At 33.1% G+C, this 14,636-nt stretch overlaps 1 protein-coding gene and 1 pseudogene across 1 annotated transcript in view; one reads left to right on the top strand and one right to left on the bottom strand.

Annotated features, from left to right (window-relative positions):
• The window catches only part of LOC147579426 (uncharacterized), a 67,613-nt gene that overhangs the window by 10,811 nt on the left and 42,166 nt on the right, over positions 1-14,636 (top strand). The window contains exon 2 of the mRNA XM_086714618.1: positions 6,497-6,601. Coding sequence (XP_086570744.1) covers positions 6,497-6,601 — 105 coding nt within the window. The remainder of the gene's footprint in view (positions 1-6,496; positions 6,602-14,636) is intronic.
• On the bottom strand, positions 31-161 carry LOC147579427 (U2 spliceosomal RNA; annotated as a pseudogene).

Below are 14,636 nucleotides of genomic sequence, written 5' to 3'. Positions count from 1 at the left end.
ATTCAGGCCTGTTTTGTGACCTAATATGTGATCTATTCTGGAGAACGTTCCATGTGCAATTGAAAAGAATTCAAAGCCATTGCTTTTTGTTGATTTTATGTTTAGATGATTTGTCCTGTGATGTACTACACTTGATCTTAGCCAAAAGGCCGAGAAGCGATGATTTGTCCTGTGATGTAAATGAGGTGTTAAACTCCCCTCCTATTATTGCAATAGTTTGTTATTATTTTATATAGTTCAGTGTTCCCATGCTTGGTACATAAATATTCACAATATTAGATCTTCTTGTTGTAATGTGTAGTGCCCTTCTTTGTTTCTTGTTACAGTCTTTGTTTTAAAGTCTAGTTTGTCTAATAGAAGTATTGCTACTCTTTTGGATATCCATTTGTGTGGTAGATGTTTCTCCATCCCCTTTCTTTCAATGTACAGGTGTCTTTAGGTCTAAAATGAGTCTCTTGTAGGCAGCATGTAGTTGGTCTTGATTTTAATCTACTCTTACACCCTGTGCCTTTTGATTGCAGCATTTAACCCATTTACATTAAAAGTAATTACTAATATATATGTGTTTATTGTGATTTCGTTAGTTGTTTTGTCGTCATTTCTGGATATTTTCTCTGATCCTTTCTTGTTTTGTCACTCTTAGTCTCTCCTTTCCTATCAAAGAGTCCCCTTTAATATTTCCGGAGGGCTGCTTTATTGCTCACAAACATCTTTAGTTTTTGTTTGTCTGGGAAACTCTACCTCTCCTTCTATTCTGAATTGTAGACTTGCTGGTGAAATATTATTGGCAGCAGATTTTTCCCATTCAGCACTTTGAATATATCATGTCACTCCCTTCTGTCTTGCCAAGTTTCTGTTGAGAAATCTACAGCTAGCTTTATGGGTCTTCCCTTGTAAGTTAAGGATTTCTTTTGTATTGCTGTTTTTAAGGTTTTTTTCTTTATCACTATATTTTGCAAATTTAATTACAATATGTCTTGGTGTTGGTCTCTTTTGTTGCTTTTGATGGGAGTTCTCTGTGTCTCCTGGATCCGGATATCTGTTTCCTTCCCAAGATTAGGGAAGTTTTCAGCTATTATTTCTTCAAATAAATTTTCTGCCCCCTCTTCTTGCTCTTCTTTGGGAACTCCTATTATACAAATGTTATTATGTTTGATGGCGTCTCTGAATTTCCTAAGTCTATACTTATGTTGCATAATTCTTCTTTCTCTTTTCAGTTCAACTTCATTAATTTCTAATAGTTTGTCTTCTGTTGTTAATAATTCATTCCTCTGCCTCAAGCATGTTTCTAATTTGCTTATTGCTGTCTTAATCTTGAATTTTTTTTTACCTCTTTTATCTCTGTGGTATGAGTCTTATTCATGTCTTCCTTTCTCAAGCCTAATGAATATCCTTATGATTGTTGCTTTAAATTCTCCATTAGGAATGTTACTTCTATATGTTTTGCTTAGATCTCTGGCCATGGCTGTATTTTGCTCTTGCATTTGGGATGAATACCTCCATCCTGGCACTTTGTCTCAGTCTCTGCCTTGTTCTGTTTGTTAGAAAAGACAGTTATGTCTACTGCTTCTGACATTATGAATAAGAGGTCATGTATTGCCCAGGGCCTGTCACTTCTGGAAATGTCCCTACTGTGTGTTGTGTGTACTTTGCTGTTGTGTTTTGGCTGCTCTGTTTGTCATATGAAGAGACTCTCCTTGCCTGCTGTGGGCAGTGTTTGGTCCTTTGCCTGAATGTAGTGGGTTTTAACTAGGTGTGCTTGGTCTGTTTGTGAAATGAGGCCTGACACCACCTCTACCAGAACTGAAAGCCTACAGAACTCTCTGGTTGGGAGACATGGTATGGGCAGAGATTTGTACTGGTTTCTGGGGGAGGGACCCACCACACTGTCTAAGGCAAGTTCAACTGAGAACGGCAGTCCCACCAGCATAGGGCTTGGTGTATAAAGTTAGGCAGCCAGTGTTAATGCTGTGCTGCTTCCCACAGGTATGCTGAGGGAAGGAAATTGGGAAATCGTGCCAGCCAATTCCTTTGTTCCTGGAGAGGTGTCACCATGAGTGCTGCCTCTCACTGACACACTCTGAGAAAAGCAAATAATCTCTCTCCTCTGTGCCCCAGGTGTTCTTCTGATACTGTTTCCAAGTTGTCTGCCTCCAGGTTGTTTCCCTACCTTCTCTCCAGGAGCAGTGCAGCGTCCTCTGAGCTCTTTGCCAGCAAACTGACCTTTAAAACTCTAGGCTCTAAGGACACCTGGTGGCTAAGTCGGTTAAGTGTGTTTGAATTTGGCTCAGGTCACCATCTCACAGTTCATGAGTCTGAGCCCTGTTTTGGGTTCTCTGCTGTCAGCTGGCAGCCTACTTAGGATCCTCTGTTCTGCTCTCTATGTCCCTCTGCCACTGGTTCTCACTCTCTCTCTTTCAAAAATAAATAAATATTAAAAAAAAACTTTCCAGGCTTTAAGGTACACTGATTGTAATAACTCACAAAATTCAGCCCCTCTAATTTTCCAAGCCAGTGGATTTGGGAAAACATTCTCCTTGTGCAATCTCATGTGTTTCCTCTCTCTCTCAACCTTCTCTGTAACCACAGCTCCCTCCCATCTGCAACACCCATAATTCATTTCTCCCCTAAACCAATTCTGCATACCTCCTACCTTCTTTTATATGGGCTTTTTCTTCCCTCTTGTGAATTTGTTCTGTCAATCTTCAGGTTGATTTCTGGAATATTTAGGATGTTTGATAGTTATTTAAGTTGTATTTGTGGGAAGAGGTGAGCCCAGGGTCCTGCTACTCAGCTGTCATCTTTCCTTAAAACCCAGAAGAATTAATATTGTTAAAATACCCATGCAACCCAAAGCCATCTATAGATTTAATGTGGTCCCTATGAATGGCAATTCCACAGCAATAGAAAATATATCATAAAAATTGTGTGAGAAAGAAAGAAAGAAAGAAAGAAAGAAAGAAAGAAAGACAAAATCTACAAATAGCCAAAGCTATCTTAAGAAAGAAGAACAAATTTCCAGGCTTCAGTCTTCCTGATTTTAAACTATATACTACACAATTATTGTAATCAAAACTGGCATAAAACACAGCCACATAGACAAATGTAATGGAACCAAGAGTTCAGAAATAAACCTATGCCAGATACAGTCAACTAATATTATGCAAGGAAGCCAAGAATACTCAATGAGGAAATAAATTGTGTTGGAAAACATGATATCCACATGAAAAAGAATAAAATTGATCCCTTATATACAAAAATCAACATAAAATGGATTAAAGAATAAACTGTGACAGTTTAGAAGAATCTCCTAGAAGACAGGGAAAAAGCTCCTTGATATTGATTTTGGCAATGACTTTTTAGGTAAGATACCCAAAGCACAAGCAACAAAAGCAAGTAGGACTAACCAAACTTAAAATCTGCACAGTAAAAGAAACAATCAGCAAAATGAAAAAGAAACCTGAAGAATAGGAAAAAATATTTATAAACTGCATATTGTATAAGAGGTCAATATCTAAAATATATCATATAAGTCAATTGCATTAACACTAATCCAATTAAACTGGGTAGAGGACCTGAATGTATACATTTTTCCAAAGAAAACATTCAAATCACAAGCAGGTAGGTGAAAAGATACTGAATGTAACTAATTGTCAAGGAAATACATATCAAAATCACAATAAGATATCATCTCACACCTGTTAGAATGGTTATTATTAAGGAGACATAAAATAACAAGTGCTGGTGAGGATGTGGAGAAAAGAGAACCTGTATGCACCTTTGGTGGGAATGTAAATTGATACCTCCAATGGAAAACAATATGGAGGTTACTAAAAAATAAATAAATAAAATAAAATAAATAGAATTATTGTGTGATTAAGCATAACTTCTAGGTATGTATCTGAAGAAAATGGAATCAGAACCCTAAAGAGATATCTGCACTCCCACGTTCATTGCAGCATTATTCACCTTAGCCAAATAAGGAAAAAAAATCTATGTATCTTTTTGGCAAATAAATGGATAAAGGAAATGTGGTAAATATATAAAGTGGAATATTATTCAGGCATAAAAAAGAAAATTTTCTTTGAAACAACATGGATAGACCTTGAAACTATTATGCTAAGTGAAATAAGTCAAACAGGAATATCAAGTACTGTATTATCCCACTTATATATGTCATCAGAAAGTGCTAACTCATGGAAACATAGAGTATAATAGTGGTTGCCAGGGGCCTGAGAGTAGAAGAAATGGGGAAATATTGGTCAAAGATTACAAACTTCAACTTATAAGATTAATAAGTTCTTGTGATGTAATATACAGCATGGTGACTATAGGTAACCATACTCTATACTGGAAAATTCCTAAGAAAGTACATCTTAAATGTTGTCATTATAAATGTAATATATTTTATTTATATTATATATTTTATATATTAAAGATTAAACAGTGTATATTTATATATACTTATTACATATGCTTGTTTATATATGTGCTAATATATTTATCTATTTTATGCATATATGTAAGGTGATAGACATATTAACATTGTGGTATTCAGTTTGCAATATATAAGTGTGTCAAATTATTAAACTGTAAACCTTAAACTTATACAATTTTATATGGCAATTATATCTCTATAAATTTGGGGAAATTTAAAAAGGAATGTATGTTTAAGTTTTGTAAGTTATATTTACCTTAAGATAATCTTCCATCATTTCTCTTGAGAACCATTATTATAATAACTATATTATAGATGACCTAGCTTGTATTTTGGGAATGAACCCTACTAGATGATGCCATGCTGTTTTTTTAATAATTCTCAATTCTATTTCCTTACTTATTAATTTAAGATTTTTGCATTTTTATTCTAAATCAGTACTGTTAATGTGGCCGCCACTAGCCACATATGAATATTGAGCACTTTAAATGCAGGTAGTCTGAATTGAGATATACTATAAGTGTATCACACATACAAGTATTTGAAGACCTACTATGAAATTACTATAAATTAATTTATATTATATATATATTTTTTCTGTGTAGTATTTTTATATCCCTATGCCAATTATGTCTGTCAATGTTAATACCTTTGCAGTGACTATTTTGACTTTGTAAAAATAAATTCTCTTTTTATGTGCTATGGCATAGGATGTAATATAAAGAATCCCACACATTAAAATATGTGGGCCTGTAACTTTTGAAAAGGTTAGCTTAATTGTGAATTTTAATTTTTAATTGTTCTTTCCACTTTTTCTGGTATATTTTGCTCATTGGTATTGTTTTTGAAAGTGCTGATTTCCTCAAGATTTTAAATCTTATTTTCCTGTTACTAGATGATAGATATACTGGTAGGTAAATAATGATGTTTAACAAAGAAATATTGCTCTTAAATCCTACCCATATGTTAGAATTAATTCTTTTCTAAAATTAGGTAATTCTTTTGTGACAATAGCTGATGATTTCCTTTGTCCTACAAACATGCATAAAACTTTTTTATTACTTGAAAATATTTTACAATCTTGGAATCCCTTGCAAATATCTACATTTCTGGATTCCCTTGAGAATGTTGATGACCCAGGAACACCAGGCCTGCATTTGTAACAGTCATTTGGAGTAATAGCTTTTTATTTTTAATAAATGTATACTCTCCATTTCACTTCTGTCATTCATGCCACTCCAAACATCACCAGGTCATTTCACTCACATTGCATGCTTAGTCCTGGTAGACCTTTGAGTCTACTATCTAGAGACTAGGTTTTGGATTCTAAAAGAACAAAATTCATTTCAAGATTTTGCACTTGAGAATATGAACTTCCAAAATATTCGTAATCTTTCTCAGCTCTACTTCCCTTATCTAGTAGATGGGAATGAAATACCTACTTCCTAGAATTATTGTGAGGATTAAAAGAGATGATATTTGAAAAATGCTTAGTATATTATCTGACATATGGTAACTATTTGATAAAGTTTTAAAAATTATTAGACATGTTTGTATTCAATTGGATAATGTATGTTAAATTGTGAAGTAAATAAGGTTAAGGGGTGTACTTGTGATGAGCACAGAGTGTTGTATGTAAGTGTTAAATCACTGAATTGTACACCTGAAACTAATATTAACTAACTGGAATTTAAATAAAAACAAAACAAAAAAAATAAGGCTAGAGACACCTCAGATGGCTCAGTTAAGTGTCCAGCTCTTAATTTCAGCTCAGGTAATAATCTCAGGCTCCTGAGATAGAGCCCCAAATCAGGCTATGCCCTGACAGCACAGAGCCTGCTTGGGGTTCTCTCTCTCTCTCTCTCTCTCTCTTTTTGCCCCTCCCCTGCTCATGCTAAAAACAAACAAACAAACAAACAAACAAATGAACGAACTTAAAAAATAAGGCTGAATAACTATATAGTAAAATATTTCTAATTGATTTTATGTGCTATAATTGTACTGTAAATAAAATTTTAGTTTTAAATCAACTAATTTGGCAATCTGTTATTATTCCAGTCAAAAATGAAGTAGCCTCAGAACTTCCAGATATGGCAGATATTCCAGCAATTAATCCATCAATTAGTGATCTAATACTTCAATTAGATTTAAACAAAGTAATAGGTAAGTAGAAATTCATGATGTTTGGGCAAGTAAAACACAGTCTAAGAGTTAAAGTATTTCAGCTCTAGTTCTGTTGTTAAAAGAAGATAAGAAATTCAAATGTAGGGCAGACTTTCTCAATTTAAAAATAATTTTATTCTAATCAATCTATATATCAATTAATATTCAGCTTTAAGTGACTTAATTATGTGCTCATTAATCCACCAAACAAGCGTTCATTAGGTAATGCTTAATAGTTTTCCTTTCCTGTTTATAAAACAAAAATATATAGGATTCTCCCTAGATTGTGAATTTTTATAACAAACTTGATGTTATATGATCAGTTTCTTAGAGAACATAATTTTGATTTCTTATATCATTTGTAATAACAAGATGGAATAAGAAAAATGGTACTTTCACAAGATAGGCAATATAGCTTCTTTTTGATCTACTTATCACAAAGTTTGGACTTCTTTTTTGAAGTTGAATATTTTCATTTATTTATAGTCCTCCTGTATTTTTATTATTATTTACTTTATTTATTTTTAATTTACATCCAAGTTAGTTAGCATATAGTACAATGATTTCAGGAGTAGATTCCTGCTGGAGTCCAGCTCCAGCAGGTCCAGGGGTTCCCGAAGGATGAACAGCGTCGGCAAAAAAGTGAAAATAAAGCAAAACTAAAACAAAAATGAAAAACTAAAATAAAAAGCTAAAATAAAAAACTAAAATAAAAAACTAAAATAAAAATGGACACAAACAACAGCAGCGTGTTGAGCTGGCCGATTTATTGCAGTAAACGTGGCATTATATATACTAGTGATTTTCTTGTAACATATGTCATCTATGTTTTTCTAACATTACCCAATTCTAAAATTGTTCCTTTGTATAATCACCCAATAAGGAACAACATGATTGTTTTGTCATAACGTTACCTCCTGCCCTTTGCTTATTGATTAATTTCTTTTATTGGTTTTATTATGTATCTATGTTTATCTATAATTTATAAAGTATTTGCTTTGCTGTTTTCACGAAAGATCATTTATCTCTCAACACCTCAAGTGGAACTGTTACAAGGACATGACCTCTTAGTTGTTTCCCTGAACCATTTGTGGTTTTGAAGAACAAAAGTGTTCGCCTGGGTCCGAGGTGTCAGGAAGGGGGCCAAGAGGGCCTTAGAAACCCACGCCTTATACATTCTCAGAGAGACAGTGCACCTAGCAACCAATGAACCATTCTGTACTTTAACCGACTAGGTTCAATCATCACCTGGAATGCCTCCTGGGGGCCAAGTGGGCCTAGGGGTTAGAGTGACCTGTGTCCATAGATACACTCCTTAGTTACCAGAGTGGGGCTTTCAAATCCATATGTCTCTCTTATACAGGTCCTTTTTGCTGGCAAAGGTATGAGGCGTCCATCCATAGGGGATGGTAAGGGCTAAACGTAAGGCCACACAATTTCTTGCGGAACCTTATTTTCTTTCCTACTGGTTCTTTTCCCAGAGGGCCTGTCAAGAGCAATTCTCCAACAGACAATACCCCGGGTAGTTTTAAGGCCAAACTACCTAAAAGCAGGAGTACAAGAAGCTTCACTGTTGGTGGGCCACCTTGCAGTCACCAATCCGTCCACAGCCCGGGCTTTGCCACTCAAGTGGGGATAGCTCAGCTTCCAGCAGATTCCTTAATGTCCCTTTCCCATTTAGCTCATCTCCCCCTCCCACAATCCCTCCAACAATCTTCTGTTCCCTATAGTTAAGAGTCTTTTATGTTTTGTCCCCCTCCTTGTTTTTATATTATTTTTGCTTCCCTTCCCTTATGTTTATCTGTTTTGTACCTTAAATTCCTCATATGAGTTAAATCATATGATATTTGTCTTTCTCTGACTAATTTCATTAGCATAATACCTTTTAGTTCCATCCATGTAGTTGCAAATGGCAAGATTTTATTCTTTTTGATTGCTAAGTAATATTACATTGTATATATACTACATCTTCTTTATCCATTTATCCATCAATGGACATTTGGACTCTTTCCATACTTTGGCTGTTGTCAATAGACCTGCAATAAATATTTGGGTGCATGTTCCCCTTTGAATTAAAATTTTTGCATAAAATAAAAATCCCAAAAGAGATCACAGGCAATAATATCTGTGACAGCTGTTGTAGCAACTTTTTTTTTTCTAGATGTGTCTCCTGAGGCAAGGGAAACAAAAGCAAAAATGAACTATTGGGACCTTATCAAGATAAAAAGCTTCTGCACAGTGAAGGAAATAATCAGCAAAACTAAAAGGCAACTGACAGAATAGAAGATATTTTCAAATGACATATCAGATAAAGGGTTAGTATCCAAAATATATAAAGAACTTATTAAACTCAACACCCAAAAAACAAATAATCCAGTGAAGAAATGGGCAAAAGGCATGAATAAGCATTTTTCCAAAGAAGACATCCAGATGACTAACAGACACAAGAAAAGATGCTCAACATCAATCATCATCAGAGATATACAAATCAAAATCATGATGAGATACCACCTCACACCTGTCAGAATGGCTGAAATTAACAATACAGGAAACAACAGATATTGGCAAAGATGTGGAGAAAGGGGAACCCTCTTACACTGTTGGTGGCAATAGAAACTAGAGCAGCCACTTTGGAAAACAGTACCTGGGCTCCTTGAAAGGTAAAAAAATAGATCTACTCTATGACATAGGAATTGTATTACTTGGTATTTACCCAAAGGATACAAAAGTACTGATTTGAAGGGAAACATGTACCCCAATGTTTATAGCAGCATTATCAACAATAGCCAAACTATGGAAAGAGCTCAAATGTCTGTTGACTAATAAATGGATAAAGAATGTGTTGTGTGTATGTATGTGCGTGTACTCTGTGTGGATGAAACTAGAATGTATTATGCTAAGTAAAATAAGTCAGAGAAAGACAGATACCAAATTATTTCATTCATATGTTGAATTTAGGAAACAAACAGATGAACAAATGGGAAGGAGAGGGAAAAGAGAGAGAAACAAACCATAAGAGACTGTTAATAATAGAGAACAAACTGAGGGTTGATTGAGGGAGGTAGGAGGGCTGGGCTAAATGGGTGATGGGTGTTGAGGAATGTACTTGTTATGATGAGCACTGGGAGTTATATGTAAGTGATGAATTACTAAATTCTACTCCTGAAACAAATATTTGAAAATAAAAGAAATACCAATGGCATTTTTTACAAAAATGTTTAAAAACTACACTAAAATTTTCATAGACCACAAAAGACTGCAAATAGCTAAAGAAATCTTGAGCATGATGGGCAAGGCTAGAGACATCACATAGTCTGATTTCAAACTATATTACAAAGATACAGTAATCAGGACAATATGTTGTTGACATAAAAATAGGTAAATAATTCCATGGAACAGAATACAGAGCACAGAAATAAACCCACTATCATATGGTCAACTGATTTTTTGACAAAGATACCAAAAATATACAATGGGAAAAGCATAGTTTCTTCAATGCTGTTGGGAAAACTGGGTAACTTTATGCAAAAGAATGATCACCTATTTCCATAATACACAAAATCAATTCAAATGGATTAAACACTTAAATCCTAAAACAATAATACTCATAGAAGAAAACACAGGGGGATATCTTGATGTTGCTCTAAGCAATAATTTTGGATTTGATATCAAAAGCACAAGCACAAAAGAAAAAAGTAGGACTACATCAAACTAAAACACTTTTGTATAGCAAAAGAAACAATCACAAAATGAAGAGGCAATCTACAGAACAGGAGAAAATATTTGTAAACTACATATCTGATAAGAGGTTAATATCCAAAATATATAATGAACTTCTACAACTCAATAGAAAAATCACCAATAATTCATTCACAATCACAATAACTTAAGTATCTGAACAGATATTTTTCCAAAGAAGACATATAGATGCCCAAGAGACACATGAAAATATGCTCAACATCATTAATCATCAGGGAAATGTAAATCAAAACCACAATGAAGTATCAGCTCACACTTTTTGGAATGGCTATGATCAGAAGACATGGGATAACAAGTATTGGTGAGAATGTGAAGAAAATATAACTCTTGTACACTGTTGATTATAATATAAATTTGTGCAGCTATTATGGAAAATATTAGTTTCTTTTTCCTTTAATGTTTATTTATTAAATAATAATAAATTTATTATTTTTATTATTTATTTTATTTATTATTTTTATTTTATTTTATTTTTCTTTTTTCTTTAATATTTTATTATTATTTAATAAATATACGGAGGTTTAAAAAAAATTAAAAATAGAACTACCATATGGTCTAGCAGTCACACACCTGGATTTATATGTGAAGAAAAGGAAATCATTATCTCAAAGGAACATTTGTACACCCATATTTATAGTGGCATTATTTACATTAGCCAAGATGGAAATAACCTAACTGCTCACCATCCATTGATGACTGATGGATAATAGATAACGAATAATGAATATATATGTAGATATCTATGTGTATGTGTACACAAACATGTATGTATATACATATATATCTATATCTAACATATATATGCATATATATGTGTGTGTATATATATATATATATATATAATTTTGCCATAAAAATGAAGGAAATACTGCCTCTTGAAAACATGAGGATAAACCTAGAGAGTGATTGGTCAAAGGGTTCAAACTTTTAGTTATTAGGTAAGTAAATTCTGAGGATTATATCTAATAATACTCTATTGCTTATGTGATATTTGATAAACACTCTCACTAAACAGGAAGGGAGGGAAGGAGGGACGGAGGGAGAAGAAAAGAAAGAAAGAAAGAAAGAAGAAAGAAAGAAAGAAAGAAGAAAGAAAGAAAAAAGAAAGAAAGAAAGAAAAAAAGAAAGGAGGGGAGGGGAGGGGAGGAAGGAAGGGAAATTCACTATGTGAAGTCATGGATGTGTTAACTTGATTGTGACAACCATTTTACAATGTGTACAAATATCAAATCGTTGTGCTGTGCACTTTAAATATATTATAATTTTATTTGTTAATTACACTTCAATTAAGGTGGAAAAAATGGATATGTCATAAAGGCATGGAGAAAAATATGCATGAATAGCTGTATTAGGATCAGAAAAAGCAGACTGAAAAAAAGAAAAAGAGTTCAAGGCAAGAAAAATTACCAGGGATAAAATAGAAGTGTTAAGTAATAATAAAAGAACAAATTCTCCAAGAATATATAATATTCCTTAATGTGTGTATGCCTTAACTCATATGTGCCAAAATACATAGGCAAAAACTGGACTATAGATAAAACTATAAGGAGAAATAAACACATCCATTATTACACTTGGAAACTTCACCCTTCTATCAGAAATGACTATAACCAGCAGGCAAAAAAATCAATAATAACATAGGTGAACTCAACAACACCATCAATCAACTGCATCTAATCAATATCTATCTGAATACCCCATCCACAATAGCAGAATACACATTGCTTTCAAATTCACAAGCTATATTCACAAAGATGGACCACATTTTAAGATAGAAATAGTGTGTTAAAAATTTGTCTAAAATATAAATCACACAAATCATGCTCTCAGCCCATAATGAAATTAAATGAGAAATCAGTGACATATGTAGATGGAAAATCTCAAAATATTTGAAGATGAAACAATATACCTCTAAAGTGCATGTTCAAAGAAGAAGTGTCAAAATAAATTTAAAAAATTTGAACTAAGTGAAAATTAAAATATTACTTATCCAAATGTGTGTGATAAAACAGTGAAAGGAGTGCTTAGAAGGAAATTTATAGCGTTGAATTCATACATTAGAAAATAAGAAAGTAAAAAATCAATAATCTCTCCTCCCCGTTAGGAAACTCGAAAAAGAGAAGCAGAAAAATTGTGATGAGTTTGGACTTTTTTAAAATTAATACTTACATTTTGTGAAAGACATTTTTAAGAGAATTAAAAGACATACTATATATTGATAGAAAATATTTGCCAAACATGTATCTCATATAAAGTATTTGTGTTTGAAATATATAAAAATAATTAAACATTAAAAAAACAATGCTATTTTAAAACTCTTAAAATATCTGAACATCCATCTCTTCAAAGAAGATAGAAGATGACAAGTAAGCATAATGAAATCATCAAATGTCATTAGGAAATTGCAAATAAAAACAATGAAATACCTAATGAGATACCCTATGAGAATGGCTAAACCAAAAACTCACAACACAAAATGTAGTAAAATATATGGAATGCATGAACTCTCATTTATTGTTTTTGAAGATGAAAAATGCTATACCCACTTTGGAAGACAGTTTGACATTTTTATAAAGGTCAACATTATCTTACCATACAATCCAGTAATTATGCTCCCAAGTGTTTACCCAAATGAAACCTTATATCCAGGCAGTAACCTGCACATGAATATTTATAGCAGGTTTACCTATAATTGCCCCATTTTGGAAGCAACAAAGATGTTTTCCAATAGGTTAATGGGTTAACAACCTGTCGTACATTTATATAATGGTATATTATTCAATAATAAAAAGAATTGGGCTATCAAGCTACAGAAAGACATGGAAGGAACTTAAGCACACATTACTAAGTGACAGAAGCCAGCTTGGGAAAGCTATATTATTTCAACTATATACCACTCTGAGAAAGGCAAAACTATACAGATAGTTAAAATTTCAGAAGTAGCCAGGGGTTCAGAATGAGGAGTAATGAAGAGTTGGAGCACAAGGAATTTTCAGGGTGCTGAAGCTATTTTGTATAATAATATAGTGGTGGACATATGATACTATATATTTGTCAATATCTGTAGAATTGTACAACAAAAGGAGTCACTAACATAAACCATGAATATTATTAGTAACTCATCAACATTGGTTCATCAACTGCAACAAATATATTATCTAAAATAGGATGTTAATAACGGGAAATTGTGTGTTAGGGGAAAGAAGTATTTGGGAACTCTGTACTTTCTGTGTAACTTCTCTGAAACCCTAAATTGCTCTAGAAAAAAAAACTATTAAACATTTTTTTGAAAGGATACAAAAATACTAATTTGAAGGGATACACGTACTCTGATGTTTATAGCAACATTATCTACAATAAATGGAAATAGTTTAATGTCTATCAACTTATGGATGGATAAAGAAGAGGTGAAATATGTATATAATATATGTATATATATATTACAACTCACAAAACTTTATATATATGTAATATATATGAAATTATATATATATATATATATGCACATATACATATACATACATACATATAGGGTAGTTCTATTTTGACTCTTTGAGGAACCTCCATACTGTTTTCCAGAGTGACTGCACCAGTTTGCATTCCCAACAACAGTGTAAGACAACGGTTCCCCTTTTTCCACATTGTCACCCACATTTGTTGTTTCCTGTGTTATTAATTTTAACCATTCCGACAGATGTCAGAATATCTCATTAAAGTTTTGATTTCTAATTCTCTGATGATGCGTGATGTTGAGCATCTTTTCATGTGTCAGCCATCTCGATGTCTTCTTTGGAAAAATGACTATTCATGTTTTCTGCCCATTTTTCAACTGGGTTATTTGCTTTTTGGGTGTTGAGTTTTCTAGGTTCCTTACATATTTTTGGATACTAACCCTTTGTCAGATATATCATTTACAAATATCTACTCCCATTCCATAGGCTGATTTTTAGTTTTGTTGATTGTTTCCTTCACTGTGCAGAAACTTTTTCTCTTGATGAAGTCCTGATAGTTTATTTTAGCTTTTGTTTCTCTTGTCTCAGGAGATGTATCTAGTAAGAAGTTGCTAGTCAAACAGGTTACTGCCTGTGTTCTCCTGTAGGATTTTGATGGTTTCTCATCTCACATTTAGGACTTTCATCCATTTTGAATTTATTTTTGTGTATGGTATAAGAAAGTGGTCCAGGTTCATTCTCCTGCATGTCGCTGTCCAGTTTTCCCAATACCATTGTTGAAGAAACTGTCTTATTCCCATTGTGTATTTATTCCCTCTTTGTTG

The sequence above is a fragment of the Puma concolor genome, chromosome B4 (genome assembly GCF_028749965.1).
Source record: "Puma concolor isolate L17-30 chromosome B4, mPumCon1.1.hap2, whole genome shotgun sequence".
Lineage (NCBI taxonomy): Eukaryota > Metazoa > Chordata > Mammalia > Carnivora > Felidae > Puma > Puma concolor.
This window is presented reverse-complemented; position numbering and strand designations above follow the sequence as displayed.